Below are 14,274 nucleotides of genomic sequence, written 5' to 3'. Positions count from 1 at the left end.
AACATAGTCACTGAATTGTTGTTATCTTTAAACAGGAATGCAAGTCAAAGACATGGAGATCAAGTATTGGGTTTATAAAGGACTCTCTTGTCATTCGGGAAGTTAGAGAGGATGACATTGGAAATTACACTTGTGAGGTAAAATATGGAATCTTTGTTGTCAGAAGAACTACGGAATTAACGGTTACAGGTAATCACAGGCTCTTACTATCTCTTATATGTAGAAAAAAACTATTAATTTTGTGATTAAGCAAACCTAACCATTCTGAGATTCTGTAATTTATGTGTATTTGAGTCATTATACCTAAGTAAGCCACTCTCATTCAAAACTTTGCTGAGTGTAAGTGTGGTTGGTTGATACATCAAAGTTGTTCTGAATACTTCACAGTAGTATGTGCAACACTATGATTAAGTCTGAGTTTCAGTCTACTGCAAAAGCTTCTGGAGAGGTCATGTTTTTGAATGGGAAATGTGGATAAGGAACAGGTAATTTCAGGAAGTGCTATCTCTAACCAAAAAATAAGATCATTAAATCCATTGTACTTTTCCTTGTGGTTAAATGCCTTAGGACATGAGAATCTCTGTAGCTGCAACCCAACAACAGTAGCTCTGATTGCCCTAGGACATGAGATGAGCTGTATCTGTAAAACAATAGCCCGGAAAGATCGGTGCAACAAGGTAGTATATATGAGGGGGTAGTGTTCAATTAGTGTTCATAACTGAAGAATGGTAGCATTCTTCCTCTGGTATTCTCTCCCAGCTTTCTATAATATATAATTCAAGAACTTCCTGATCTCTTTGGTCAATTAACTTATTTTCCATTAGTCCAATTATTTCTTTTAATCATTTATTCTCAGCTTTAAAATTATTATGAGGTATCAAGTTCCACAGAGTAATTATGTAACGTAAATAAATTGTATCGACTAGCAAGCAGCAACTGAATAAGATGCATTTAGTATTACCTCCATTTAAGACTGCCTTAACAATATGTAAAATCCCTCATAGCTGAAAAAAATGTATGTATCATAGTAGTAATGCACACAGCTACAGAATGAATGAAGAACATTAGCATCTAAATTTCTCACTATGCCTCAAACCTTTGTTTTTCAAATACAGAAAGAGTTTATCTGTATTTTTACCTAAGGTAGAGAATTAACCTCTAGAATTATAGGATGATATTGGAGGACAGGAAAACATTACAATCAATACAGCATAGTGCAGTTCAATAAAATCTTCCCTGAAAAAAGGGCAGAAAATGTATATCCCTGGGAAACTGAACATGAAATAAATTTGTGTGGTTCACAAAGATGCTTGCAGATATAAGCTCTTGCTCAAAGTATCAAAAACCCCGACAAACAAATCTTAGAGAAGGATTTTGTTGGCTTTTCTTGAATATTTAAATAGATAAAATTGTTTTGCATGCTGACAATTAGTAAACGCACTTATGTTGTGTAATAGTTCATTTTTATAGTAAAAAGTTTGCTTTTATGGTGAAAAGTTTGCTTTCTGTTTTGATGTATCCCATTTACTCTACATTATCAGAAATTAAAGTGAATTATGGTTTGCAATTTTCTTCCATTAGATCAGCCTGGAAATCATATTGTTTATGTTGTTTTGAGAGAATTCTAGCAATCAATCATGTTTATTTAAGTTCAATATCCAGGATCTTTTCATATTTTTTCCATTGTATGGAACTGATTTATTTGGTCAGTACAGACAGGCAATTACTGTTTAGTGATTAAGCTCATGGTAAACATCCATATCCATATAGAGTTCTCAAGAATTTGATTTACACCAGAATGAGGTTGTCAATTACCTTTTGCAATATATGATGTATAGACTCAAGGAGTACATATTTTCTCAGTCCTCAAGTGACCCTTCTGTCCCTGCCATTGGTGCTCCACTGCCCAGCAGTATTTCAAGCAGACTTAAGACTGAGAGAATGGAGAAAGAAAAAAGCATTGCATGTTGCTATTTCCAGTAATATTTTCAAAAAAGTAATTCAGCCCTTGTGGTGTAGGTAGGAGGTCAGTTATTAATGTTTAACTTGATAGAGACAGAAAGAGACTTAGCTGATTTTGATGTGTTAAAAATAAGTGGATGCGTAATGAGGGAATTATATAGTTTCCATCCCTGCAAATCCTGGCAAATGTAAAGAGAACTTCCAAAGAGTAAACTGCTCAAATAGTACTGTAGTTCTTCATACCATGCTTATAATATTATGGGATGAACTATACCAAACAGATTTCCTCCATAGTACATATTTAGTAGTGATGTTTTGATAAGACTTTTATCAGTACTTTATAGGAAGAGATTCAGGTCATACATGCTTGCCTTACACTTTGTGCTGAAAAACAATTTGAGCTGCACTGGAAATACATTGATTTTTAGATTTGTTAGAACAAGAAAAAGCTTGTTAATGGCAGCAACGTTGCACTAACACTTGTAAATAACAGACAAAATCTTCAAACGTTGCATACCTGTTCCTTACCTAGAGTAAGTATATACTTAAATTCCATTCCAAAGTATGATTTTTTCTTATCATATAAATGCATCTTACAGGTGTTCTTTTTTGTTTGTTTGTTTGTTTGTTTGTTAGGATAAATCTTCCTTCTTTGCTTTTCATTCTTTTGAAAATCTGAATCTCCTATTGAAAATACATTATCATCTATATGATTTGAATTAGTTTTCTTACTATGCTATTATCTGACTTAGAAATTATCTGCTTTCCAAAATACAAACTATTTGCAGATTATTCTAGCTTGTAGCTAAATTCAAAGAATAAGCATAATTAGTGGTTCTTGGATTATAGCTATGTAATTACATACTTTAAAAAGTCCTACAATGTACTCAAACATTTCTAGATATCTATACCTACAGACTGGGCAACATTACAAATTCTTTCTTTTATATGTGGAATTTTAATTAAAGCATACCTGACATTCTTAATTAAGGGACAGGATCACATTTTAAAAGCATAATATCAGTATTAATTTAGTCATACTGAACAACATAAGTAAAAATATTTTCCAGCAGTGGTTTATTTTCATTAAATGCTATGTCTAATAATATTGGGTTTTGTTACTTATACTGCTAAAACATTCACAAGGACAAAGTTTTTGTAGAATTGCATTCAGGTCAAATGACATCTGGTCTGGGTCGAAGAGTATATGTGTCCTTGCCGCAATATCACACAGTTCTTTTGGATGAACATGATAAACCATACTGACCCCATCAGCTTTACTTATTCAATTCATCCATGACTTCTTTGGTTATAAATATTTAAATATTGTTTTTCATTGTGTTAAAAGTTAGAAGTTCTTATACCTTGTAGAAGGATTCAGAGCTAATCAGTAGGTTCCTATTCCCAAAGGCTTTCCTCAGAGATATCCCTTTCTGTCTTTGCTCATTGATTAGTCTTCTTCAAGATATCTCCTTCTGGAATGAGCACAATTTTAGATTTAGAGGTTAGAGCATGTTCAAAATCTAATAACACTAAATTTAGTATTAGTTGATGTGATCATTTTTTATTATTTAAATTTAGCCTATTTGGTTTAAATATTTCTGTAACAACTTTGCAAATGCTAGTTAATTCTTTCCCATTTGCTACTTGTAACTTTCTTCTCTAGATTTTTAGGCAAAAGGATGCTATCTGTCTGCTTCACAGTTACAGGATTTCTTAACATTTGGGATGCATTGCACAAGCTTTGCCTTTTTTTGTTTTCTGACATAATTATTCTTTATTAGCATAGTATAAAATCTTAAATGACAGTAAATGTTTATTTTTACTCCTGAAAACTCCACCATGAAAATAAAAATTATTAAGAAAAAAATGTATGTATCTAGCCTCACAGCTCACAACATTTGGCTATTATTTATCTTTATAGAATATACACATTGGTATTCACAACATTTTTGGGGAAAAAAGGGGGATGGGAGACATTCAAGGTTTTAGCCTGCTTAAAGTGGTCTGTATTTTCATAGTGTACAACAAAATGTACACACTTCTTTTCTCCCCAAAATGCTTGCATTGATTATTTCCAGTTCTGCTGTACTTTCTCCTCCAAAACATTAAGATACAGAAAAGGTGCTGTAATAAGCATTTGTTTCTTTATTTTTAGCTGGTGCTAAGTGCGAAGAGTATTACAGAACAAAGAGGGTTGTTTTCCAAGCATTTAGAGCTTGAGAACAGACTCTGCTGGGTTTCTGCAGTTAATGATAGGGACATCCATTTTGGATGCACCGAGCCTCTCTTTGCTAGAGCTGATCCCAATAATTATCAGAGCTGATGTTCATTCCTTTTGTTCATCATGAATTTAATTCAGCTCTAGAACATATTCAGAGTGAAATTCTATTTACCAGTATTATTCTGTTCAAAGACTGTATAAAATATAAAGCAAACAATAAATTCATTATGAAAGCATCATGTTCGAAATACCAACCTAGCATTTTTATAATACATAAAATCCTGTAGGCTTATCAAATTCATAGCTGAAGAGTGGGTTAGGTGTCAGGTTTTTTAATTAGAAATGAGTGATCTTCTTTTATAGTGGAATCATTTTTGTGTGGCTGAAAACAAGGTTCTAAATTAATCACCTGGGTGCATTTGAGTAATAACAATCAGAATATTTGATTAAAACATTCTCCATAAACGTTCATTTAAGTTATTGATTGTAAATGGGTTTAGTGGGTTATTCAAAAGCATTCTTAAATGAAGACAGCAACAAGGAAAGCTTTATGAGCAAAGCTAATTCATGCATAATACACCTTATATAGCATTTTTCCTTATTGCTATATTTTTCAACTCTTTATAAAAATAAAAAAATACTTCAGGATATGGCTAGTGTTACTAACTTTCCTTATACAAGTACATTTTTCATTTGTATTTCCCTTACTGTAACCCAGGACTTCCTCTCTACCTGGTAGGATATCTTCAGAAGATGAGAAAAGATGAACCTCTTGTGGCTTTTTTTTTTTTGGATGATATAAAAATAGATCATTACCTATAAAGTTTTAATATATAGTAGAAATTTTTGTGTTTATCACATTAAAGTAAGATTCAGCCTTAAGATGTGCATCTTAATCATCCCTGTTCTTGTGTATAATGATCCTTGATGCCTACATTTATCTCATAGTGCTAATGAATGGAAAAAATACCTGAGCTTTGTAGTATTTGCTTAGACAGTTGCTATGAAACCATGTAATTGATGGTGCAGTCATGACTTCTGTTCCCTTAGAGTCTTGTACACCCTGTTGAAAATACAGTGTCAGTGAAAGTTGAGAGGGGTTTTTAGCATGCGTTCATTGAAAAATTCTTCTTATTTGCTGATGAAAACAAATAATTCATTAAAACTAGCTACTATTTAACAAGTGTAGTGTGTTCCTGTGCATACAATTGCTAAAATGATGCCATATCTACTTATTTCTATCCAATATGTCATTATTAGATACCTGGAGACTTTTAATAATTTACATTGGATTTTTTTTTGTTTCAGATGTTTGTGTTATTTGTGGCTTTGTGTGTAAGGTTCAAAACTAATATACAAAAATAATAACTAAAAAAACCCCCTATTTTTAAATTAGTTGAGAATAATTCAGGGAAATGCCATTTCTTGATGTGAGAGAAGTTTGTTTGTGTGGTCAGTTTCCCTTTCATCATTAGTCATATCTGAATATTGAAATACAAGCATTTGAAGTAGACGTTGTTACCATGGTGTTGCTTCCCATTGTTTCAGTTTGGTATGATGCAGTTGTTAGATGAGGTTCATTCTACAAAGAGAAGGAAACTATAGACAAAAAAATGTAACAAAACATTAAGTGTTGGTGAGTCCTAAAGACATAAAAGTCCTATAAACCCTTAGTTCATTAAGATTTTACAAAAATTAAATAAACCCGTTCTTAAGACACCCAAGATACTTGTTAAATAACCTTTAAAATTGTAGTTAAATTACATTCGTTTCACATTATTGCTATGGAATCAGAAGATTTCATTTTACTTTTACGTTACCCTTGAGTATGTTAAATCCAACAATATTGTCCTAACCTAGCATTTATTATTGCCATAGCATTTCTTTGAAAGCTTTGGATAATTTATGTGTACAGTGGAGTCTTCTAGCACGGTATTTTAATAAACCGTAGTAAAATATGTAGAAGTATGATAACATATGGAACTGGAGTTGCCTCCATCCTTAAAAACACTCCATACACATCCTTAAGAAAAGTCTATACGCAATTACTCTAAATGAATATTTAGCTCTAATATGGAGGACCAATATTAAAATATAGTATATTAAATTTATAGTACAATTAATTAGCACTTTCTGGCATATGAGATTTTGTTCAGGTTCATTCTTTACATGTAATCAGAGTTTTAATATACCAACTCTAAAATAAAGTTCATCATTTTGTATCCAACTGAAACTATTGTTCATCGTGATTTAGCCAGTGGTATACTGACTGATTCTGTTTTTATTGGAATCAGTAAGGCTAGTATGCCCATTGGCTTATTAGAAAGTGCAGGCCTAAAATAAACTTAAAGCAGTCAGAAGAATAAAATTATATGCTAGGGAACTGTATCTGAATTCTTTAGAAATGAATGATATAGGTAAAGGAATGGGAATGAATAAACTAAAATTATATCATAATTTAACTACAATGTTTCACTTATCTGTGTGAGAGCTTAATATAGGAAAACAATTTCAGCAACATATATTTTCTGTGGGTAGTTGCTAATACATGGCAATTGCTTGAATATGAGAAAGAAACTGGAACCAGAAATGACATTTTTTTCATTTCTTTAATTAAGTTTTTCTTTTCACTTTGGAGTATTATATTCACATCCAGAACTGCATTAATTTAAAAATACGAACTATTACTTAATAGAAACAAGTCTTAAGAGTGATATAAATTGCTGGATTTCCTTCCTTTTTTTTTAATATATGAAGTGGAGAGGTGAGAAGTAGAATGCCTGTAAGTTTTCTCTGTTTCTAAATCAGTCTCTCCTCACTGCGTCCTTCCCATGTTAAACAAGATGCAAATTCTCCAGACATGCAGACAACAAGAATCATCCTCAGTCTTTGATAAGTTCTGTATGGATTCAACAGTCCCACAGCATAATTTTGTTCAAGTAATGGGAGGTTTATTTATGGTGGGTGCACGATCTGTTGAGGTTTTTTTCTCCAGGTAAGATTCCTCTCACCTAGCTTTCATACTTATGGCCATCTATGTATGAGCTGGTGGCTCTTTACAGCACTTATAAGGCATAACTTGTCTCCTCCTAACATCAATGTATAAGATATCAGATGAGTTGTTATGCAAATCCCTGCTTCTGACTCTTGACTATCAAAGGAGCTTTGGGTGACAAACACAAACGTAGAATTATAATACAGAAGTGAATCCTGCTTTACAATTTTAGAGTTGTTATGTTCATAACCTTTGGAAATGGCAAGCTGGCTTTACATAGTATTTTGTTGTTATAAAACAACTCCAGAAATTAATGATAGCTTTTTGAAGCAGATGATAACAAATCTGTAGAAGAAGTTTTATCTTTTTTATAGACTGAGGTGTACAGCTGAAAAAGCTTTTGGTTATACAAGGCTATCTTCAGACCTCAGGGGCTTAATATACCAGCTGGTCTAATAAAATATATTGCTTCTACCTTGTTTTGTCTAAGCCATCATGTCTACAACAACATTATTATTATTGTTTTTCATGGTATTTAGGTTTTCTTAGAATGGAATCACAGCATGAATTTCTTCAAGCATTGTGCAAAATAAATATACTCTTTTTTATTTAAATATTACTGGTTTGATTCATTTTGGCATCTAAAATATACTGTGCTTCGTGGGTAACATGGAGTATACCCTTTTCCATTCTGTTCTTTATTTGAAAGTGATGCTTGTTTTTACAAAACCACTGAAACCTTTCCTTTCATATTTTACTATTCTAAACAGAACTCAAACATCAAGTAATTCGAATCCTCCCTGAAAACCAAGTTTATCATTTGGGAACAACAGTAAACAGAATAAATGTTTTATTAATAAGTAAATGAGATAGACTGTTTCAGTGTAGAGAATAGTACATTTATTTTAAAGTACTATGTTCACTGCTTAACTGCATCTTCTGACAGAACATTTGTTTTTGTTTTTTTTTATATCAACTGGCATTAATGCCTGGGTGCATGAAGAACCTGAGGAGGGATAAGACACTCATTTTGTTGTTGCACACTTCTGCCAGAAGCCTCCGGCTTCTGGTCTATTCCAGGCACTGCATGACAGGCACTCGCCTCCTGCTTCCTCTGCAGCCCCGTGCTCCATGCTGGATCCCAAGCACCAGCTATCCTGGAGCATCCCATACATGACCTCTCCTAACACCTCCCTCTCCAGACCTTTCACAACTAGAGATTTAAATGACCCAAACAGGCCTTTCTCACTTTGCCAAATGAGCCCGCTGGAAGCATAGGCTGGCTCTGGGCACGTTGTGGCTCTGGGCCTATCTTTGGTGATGCTCTTCATGGGTGGTGGCAGTGGGGAGCTCCCAAGCAGCCTCACTGCCTCCTTACAACTACCAATGGGGGCTATACCAACCATTACTTCTGTGGGGCCAAAGGGAGCCCTCACCCACCAGGAGCATTATCTCCATGAGGTAGCCAAGCCTTGCTGAAATCCTGTTCTGATTTTTCATTTTTTTTTTCCTTCAAAACAATTCCATTAGGTTTTCAGAATTTTTGAGCTGACATTCAGAATTCAAAAAGTCACTTGTGTATAACTTTGCAAAGGGCACACAATGCATTGAGATAAGATAATTTAAATAGAAATAGTCTCATTCTTTTCTGTGGGTTGCATATAGCTTTTGTTTTGGTTTTGTGGGGTTTTTTTTGGTGGTTGGTTGGTTTTTTTATATATTTTTTAAATCTGGATTTTTATAAGCAAGTTCAGCTTTCTAACTCTGTGCAGCTAACTCTGCACCTTCAGAAAAAAGAAAAGTCAGTCTAGGTGAACCATTTTTCATCTTTTTAGACCTAACAATATTTAGACTTTGCTTTTTGGTAACATTTAAAGGATGACAGTTTTTTAGGATGAATGGAATGGCAGGAGCAGAGATCAAGGAAGAATAGACACTTGCAAAATGTGGATAATGTCAATTTTACTGGAAATGTGCTCACAACAATAATAGCATTTGTTTTTCCCAAATGTTGTGCATCTATAAGAAGCCGTACACTTGAAAGAAAAACGTCTCATGCAGCTACTATTCTGACAAAGATGGGCTAAAGCGACTGAAGGAGAAAAACATTTGGAAAAGCTTTTCTGACTTATGAAAAGTCAAGGACATTCCACAAAATACTTGCACGTTCTCTGTAGTGCCTTACTCTCCTGATACATTATAAATGCTAGTTGGCAGATTACATCTCATATCTTCAAAAGCTTAATTCTGTACTGTTCTGCTCTAGGTGCCTTCTTGTCTTTGTGGCTCATGAGCACTCTCATGATCTGTCAGAGCAGATCTGAGATGCACATAAAGCTGAGGGAATGATGATTTGCAAACTCTATTCAGGAAGATAAAGAGATACCATGGAGTGGACAGGAAGCATAAACTACTGAATTTTTTTTACTTTATGCTGCAGTTTATGCAAATTGGAGAAAATATTATTTTTTACATACAAATTGAGGGCACTGCTATTACTTCGTAATTCCATAAGAAACAAGATAATTTCTTTTAAATGTTATTTTGGCTTTGGTACTCTTTTTTTTTTTTTTTTTCCCTGTTTTCCTGACCTGTCTTTTTAAAACTGTTATTGTGGGAAAAGTTACTCAGTTCAGCAAAGATAAACAAATCAACATGATATAAATGATACTTTTAAGCCTTCTAGACCTAATTAAAAGACTTTCCTGACTTGAAAATATTATTTGAATATGTGGTACAGTAATTGTTCTAAAAAACATGCCTTATTAAACAGAGCACTTCATGGTATCAAAGGACAGAAAACTTGTATTGACTTGATTAAAAAGACTATCCAAAGTCTACAACAGTGATTAATCTAGTCTTGGGATTTTAAAAGGATTTTGTGAGCAGAAAGGAGACATTTTTAATAAGTAAATGGTTACAGATGTACGGAAGGTGCTTATAGTCCTTCTCTTTTATGTTATGGAAGTATAAATTGAAGGAGTGGAGTAATGTAGTCATTGCTCAAGAACTTAAATGCAGTGGGTTTAATTCCTGTTTTAATTCTTGTCATGGCAGTTGACAACATCTAGTTAAATTAACTGAAATACTGATAAATTCTAAGAATATGGATTGCTTATTCATTGTGCAAAAGGGTGTTTATTTTATCAGACACTGTTCAGCTTTATTTACAGGATAGGATAGAAAAAAAAATGTATTCTGCGATTTCCGACATTAAAACAGAAGCTAGGCCACTACTGGAAGAAGTTTGCCATAGAATCAATATATCAAAGTATTATTATGTTCTCACTGCCTGTATTTTATCTTAGTCCATATAGAGTTTTGGAAAGAAGAATCATTCAGTCATTCAGACTGCAGTTGCGGGCTATTATGTTAAAATATTTGACAACAATTAGTAAGTGTGTTCATCTAAGCTACTGGACACTTGATTATTTTTTACATATTCAAGTATAAGGCATAATCATATGACTTTTTAAGTTAGTTTTACATGCCAAGTTTTCATGCCTATAGTAATGCACAAACTCTTTTCCCTAAATAAGATGCTAGTTTTGCTGCGGGCCATGAAAAGCATTGCTGTGAATTGGAAATGTCACTGGATAAACAATATATTTCTTTGAGACAAACGTCATTTTTTCTACTATGAAATAGGAGCTTATAGGGCCATAGAATCACAGACTGGCTTGGGTTGGAAGGGACCTCAAAGCCCACCCAGCCCCAACCCCTGCCGTGGGCAGAGCTGCCCCCCACAAGCTCAGGCTGCTCAGGGCCCCATTCAACCTGGTCTTGAGAGCCTCCAGGGATGGGGCACCCACAGGTTGTCTGGGCAGCCTGTGCCGGGGCCTCACCCCCCTCTAAATGAAAATTTTCCCCCTAATGACTAGATCTCCTATCCTTTAGTTTAAAACCATTCCCCCTTGTCCTATCATTATCAGACTATGATTATTTATTTATTTATTTATTTATATCCCCTAAAGAAGTAAATTCTGTACCAATTTTCACTTGACAGTATTGACACCAAAGGGTGTGGTGGTCAGAAGGCAGGAACATATTTATGCGAATGCAGTTGTGTCTGCTATCATGAACATCTACTATAATAGTAGTTTCTAAAGTCTACTCTAGCAATCCATGGTACAGTGGAGTTCTTCAGAAGTTAAATAATCATTGATATTCATTTAAAGAAAACTATGTAAGTGAAATGAATATGCTATGATTATCAGGGATATGTATTCATGCATTCAGATAGTGAAAAATGTACCCTACCTAAATCTCACTGAAATGATGCTTACTTTTAAGTTTACTGCTCAAAGTTTGTACAGATTGATCCACTGAATATATTAGTTAAGAAACAGAGGTAGACATCATTTGCTTATTTAATAAATAACGATCTGACCCAAATTATAGCTTTCACTAGCATTTTACAAGTTATATGAAACCTATTGAAAAGTTGTGCCTTTACCTGTCAGTTTTGCTTTTCCCTTCCATCATGAAATATTTCAACTGCACTATGCAGCTTTTTCCCATTTTAAAAAAGATTTATAGTTGTTGTCTTTATGATCTAATTGTCTTTATAGTCTAAGTAACATAATAACTGAGAGGTTCCAAATTATAGTTGTAACTATTGCTATATAATGTACTGTAAAATTTTGGTTTACTTGCTTAGTTTCTTTTAATCTAAAAATGTCATTATAGCAAAGCAAGCAATACTATCAAATAGACTAACCTATTTTTCTCCCCTCCCTAAGGTTATGTTGGCTATCTGTAGAGACTGGCTACCTATTTAAGAAATACCCACACATGTTATATACAAATGTTAAATAATATTGTAATCTAAGTATATAAATAATAACAGAGCTGTGATTATTTTGTAGAGATAAAAGTCATATTCTGGCTGTATTAAACAAAGAGCTTGTCACAGCCTGTAATCCCTTCTTCATCTTCCCACTCCCACACAGAAAAAAAAGTCCAACAGCTTAGCGAGGCAAAATAAGAAGCATTTTTTATTTTCTTTAGTAGAAGTAAGGTAGTATTTTTTCAACTACAGATAACATTTTTTTAAAATAATCTTGACTGGCCTTTGGAACTTGATTGCATGTGTCTGGTACTTCTGCAAGGCATTGTTATAGGGGTTAGATAGCAAGGTTCAGAACATGTAAATGTGACTATGAAGCAACTCAACAACTAGACAAGCAGTAGAATTTTTATAATCTTTTTTTCATATTTCATCTTTAAGAAAATGGACACTTACATTATAAATCAGGCTTTATAACATTGCTTGCTAATGTATTGTTTTCCTTCAAGGACATTTATTTCCCTCTGACAAAGCAGGAAAAATTGACTAAAATTATTTAGATTATTTTTGTCTCATTCATGAGCCAATTCGTCATTGTCAATGAAATATGAACAAAGCAAATGAAAAATATATATAATAATAGAGAATTTAAATTGTGTGAAAGTGAGGAATTCGGGAGGAGGTCCTATGTTAGAGATGGCAGGTACTAAGCAAATGAGGCTTACAAAATCTTAGTAATACTTCTAGTGATTAATTATTAGGAACTGTTTCATGAAAGATCACACTATTTGGTCAATAAGTAGAATATTTTCCTGAGCGACATAACACAGTTACTTGCACAATGGCTCCATCAAAGGACAGCACTGTGAAAGATATTCCTTCAGAAATGAGAATCAGACGGGAAAGGATAATCTGAAGAAAAAAAATTACAGACTTAGATTCCAACAACTTGGTCCTGTTCCAAAGGTCATTTTCCGCTAGCCCCGAAGTAGAACTCAGGGCAGAGACGGAGGTATTTTTTTAATGCTATGCCTTTGCAACACTGGAAAGCAGAAGGGCAGTTTGACCAACCTTTTAGCTACCACGAGTGGAAGAAAATGTAGTTCTAGAAATGGTCTGGGGGTCACTGAGGAGCTAATGAAAGCTTTCCATGAAGGATGGTATCAAGGAAGGAACTTTAGCCTCCACTAGTATTCAGGCAATGCCTACTGAGTAAATTAAGTTGTAATCAACTAGCCCATAGCTCTTCATATCTTTACTCTTGTATGCCTGCAGCAGTTAAGAGAAAAATGGTATTAATTCAAAATGCTTTATTTTTCTGAAATAGTTGGCTTAACTTTAAAAAATTGTATACCTCTAGACCATTCAAGGTAAATGCTATGTTATGTGGATGTCCATGTGCTGTTTGGAACATAGTAAATTTATGAATCTAACTGGATTCAGAGTCTGAAGTCATATGCTGACAAATTTTCTTCCTCTCAGAATCTGATCAGAAAAATGAGTAACTGGAAAAACAAGCACACAGAGAAATGTTGTTTGTCTGTATCTGTAATAAGAACAGTTGGGAAAGCTTTCAGAAAAAAAAAAAAATTACATTTTACTGAGTGTGAAGTTAATGGTTAGCCCAAGACCGTCACATCCAACCTGTCTTGATAAAATCCTACAGGTGACAAGAAAATCTTGCTTGGAACAATTTACTTTTACCTGCCAACACCATTACTTGAAGCTTACTTGTTTTATCAACAGTGTAAGGCTTTACTGTCATAGGCAACTGCATATGGTGCTCTTTTCACTGTCAGTTTGACATGTTGCCTAATCTAAAAGCACTGGCATCTTTAGATAGAGAAAGAATTACCAAGTGGGTCCTGCTGGAAAACATTTCACACAAAATGTCTCTGAGGAGCAGGGCTGTGGGCAGCCCGAGAACCTGCAGAGAGAGAGATGGGGTGCAGCACAGGCATATTAGTTAATCTTTCTGGGAAGGTTCCATGTTTGTCCCAGCTCAGCATTCTGTTTTCCAGTAGCACTGATCAGATAGGAGCAGCTGAAATGCAAGGCAGCCATGAATTCAAAGGCAGTTGCTTTAGATTTGGGCACAACTCTAGCAGCAGAGTACAAATATTCTTCCCTTCACTTTTTGGGATGGGCAGGACAGGGCAACACTGGCAGTTATCCTGTTTGTTTGTTCAAAGTAGAACTATCTTTCTGAATGCTAATATTTATATTTGCCCTATAAACAGCAATTAAAAAAAAAAACTAAAAATAGAGTAAAGGAGTTAACAATTTCATCAGTTTAGGAAATAA

The 14,274-nt window shown here is 34.0% G+C and overlaps 1 protein-coding gene across 1 annotated transcript in view; it reads left to right on the top strand.

The window, feature by feature from the left end:
- Positions 1-14,274, top strand: part of LOC110400257 (interleukin-1 receptor accessory protein-like 1) — a 167,281-nt gene that overhangs the window by 64,090 nt on the left and 88,917 nt on the right. The window contains exon 4 of the mRNA XM_021400026.1: positions 36-189. Within this exon, the coding sequence (XP_021255701.1) occupies positions 36-189 (154 nt within the window). The remainder of the gene's footprint in view (positions 1-35; positions 190-14,274) is intronic.

The sequence above is a fragment of the Numida meleagris genome, chromosome 1 (assembly GCF_002078875.1).
Source record: "Numida meleagris isolate 19003 breed g44 Domestic line chromosome 1, NumMel1.0, whole genome shotgun sequence".
Taxonomy (NCBI): Eukaryota; Metazoa; Chordata; class Aves; order Galliformes; family Numididae; genus Numida; species Numida meleagris.
This window is presented reverse-complemented; position numbering and strand designations above follow the sequence as displayed.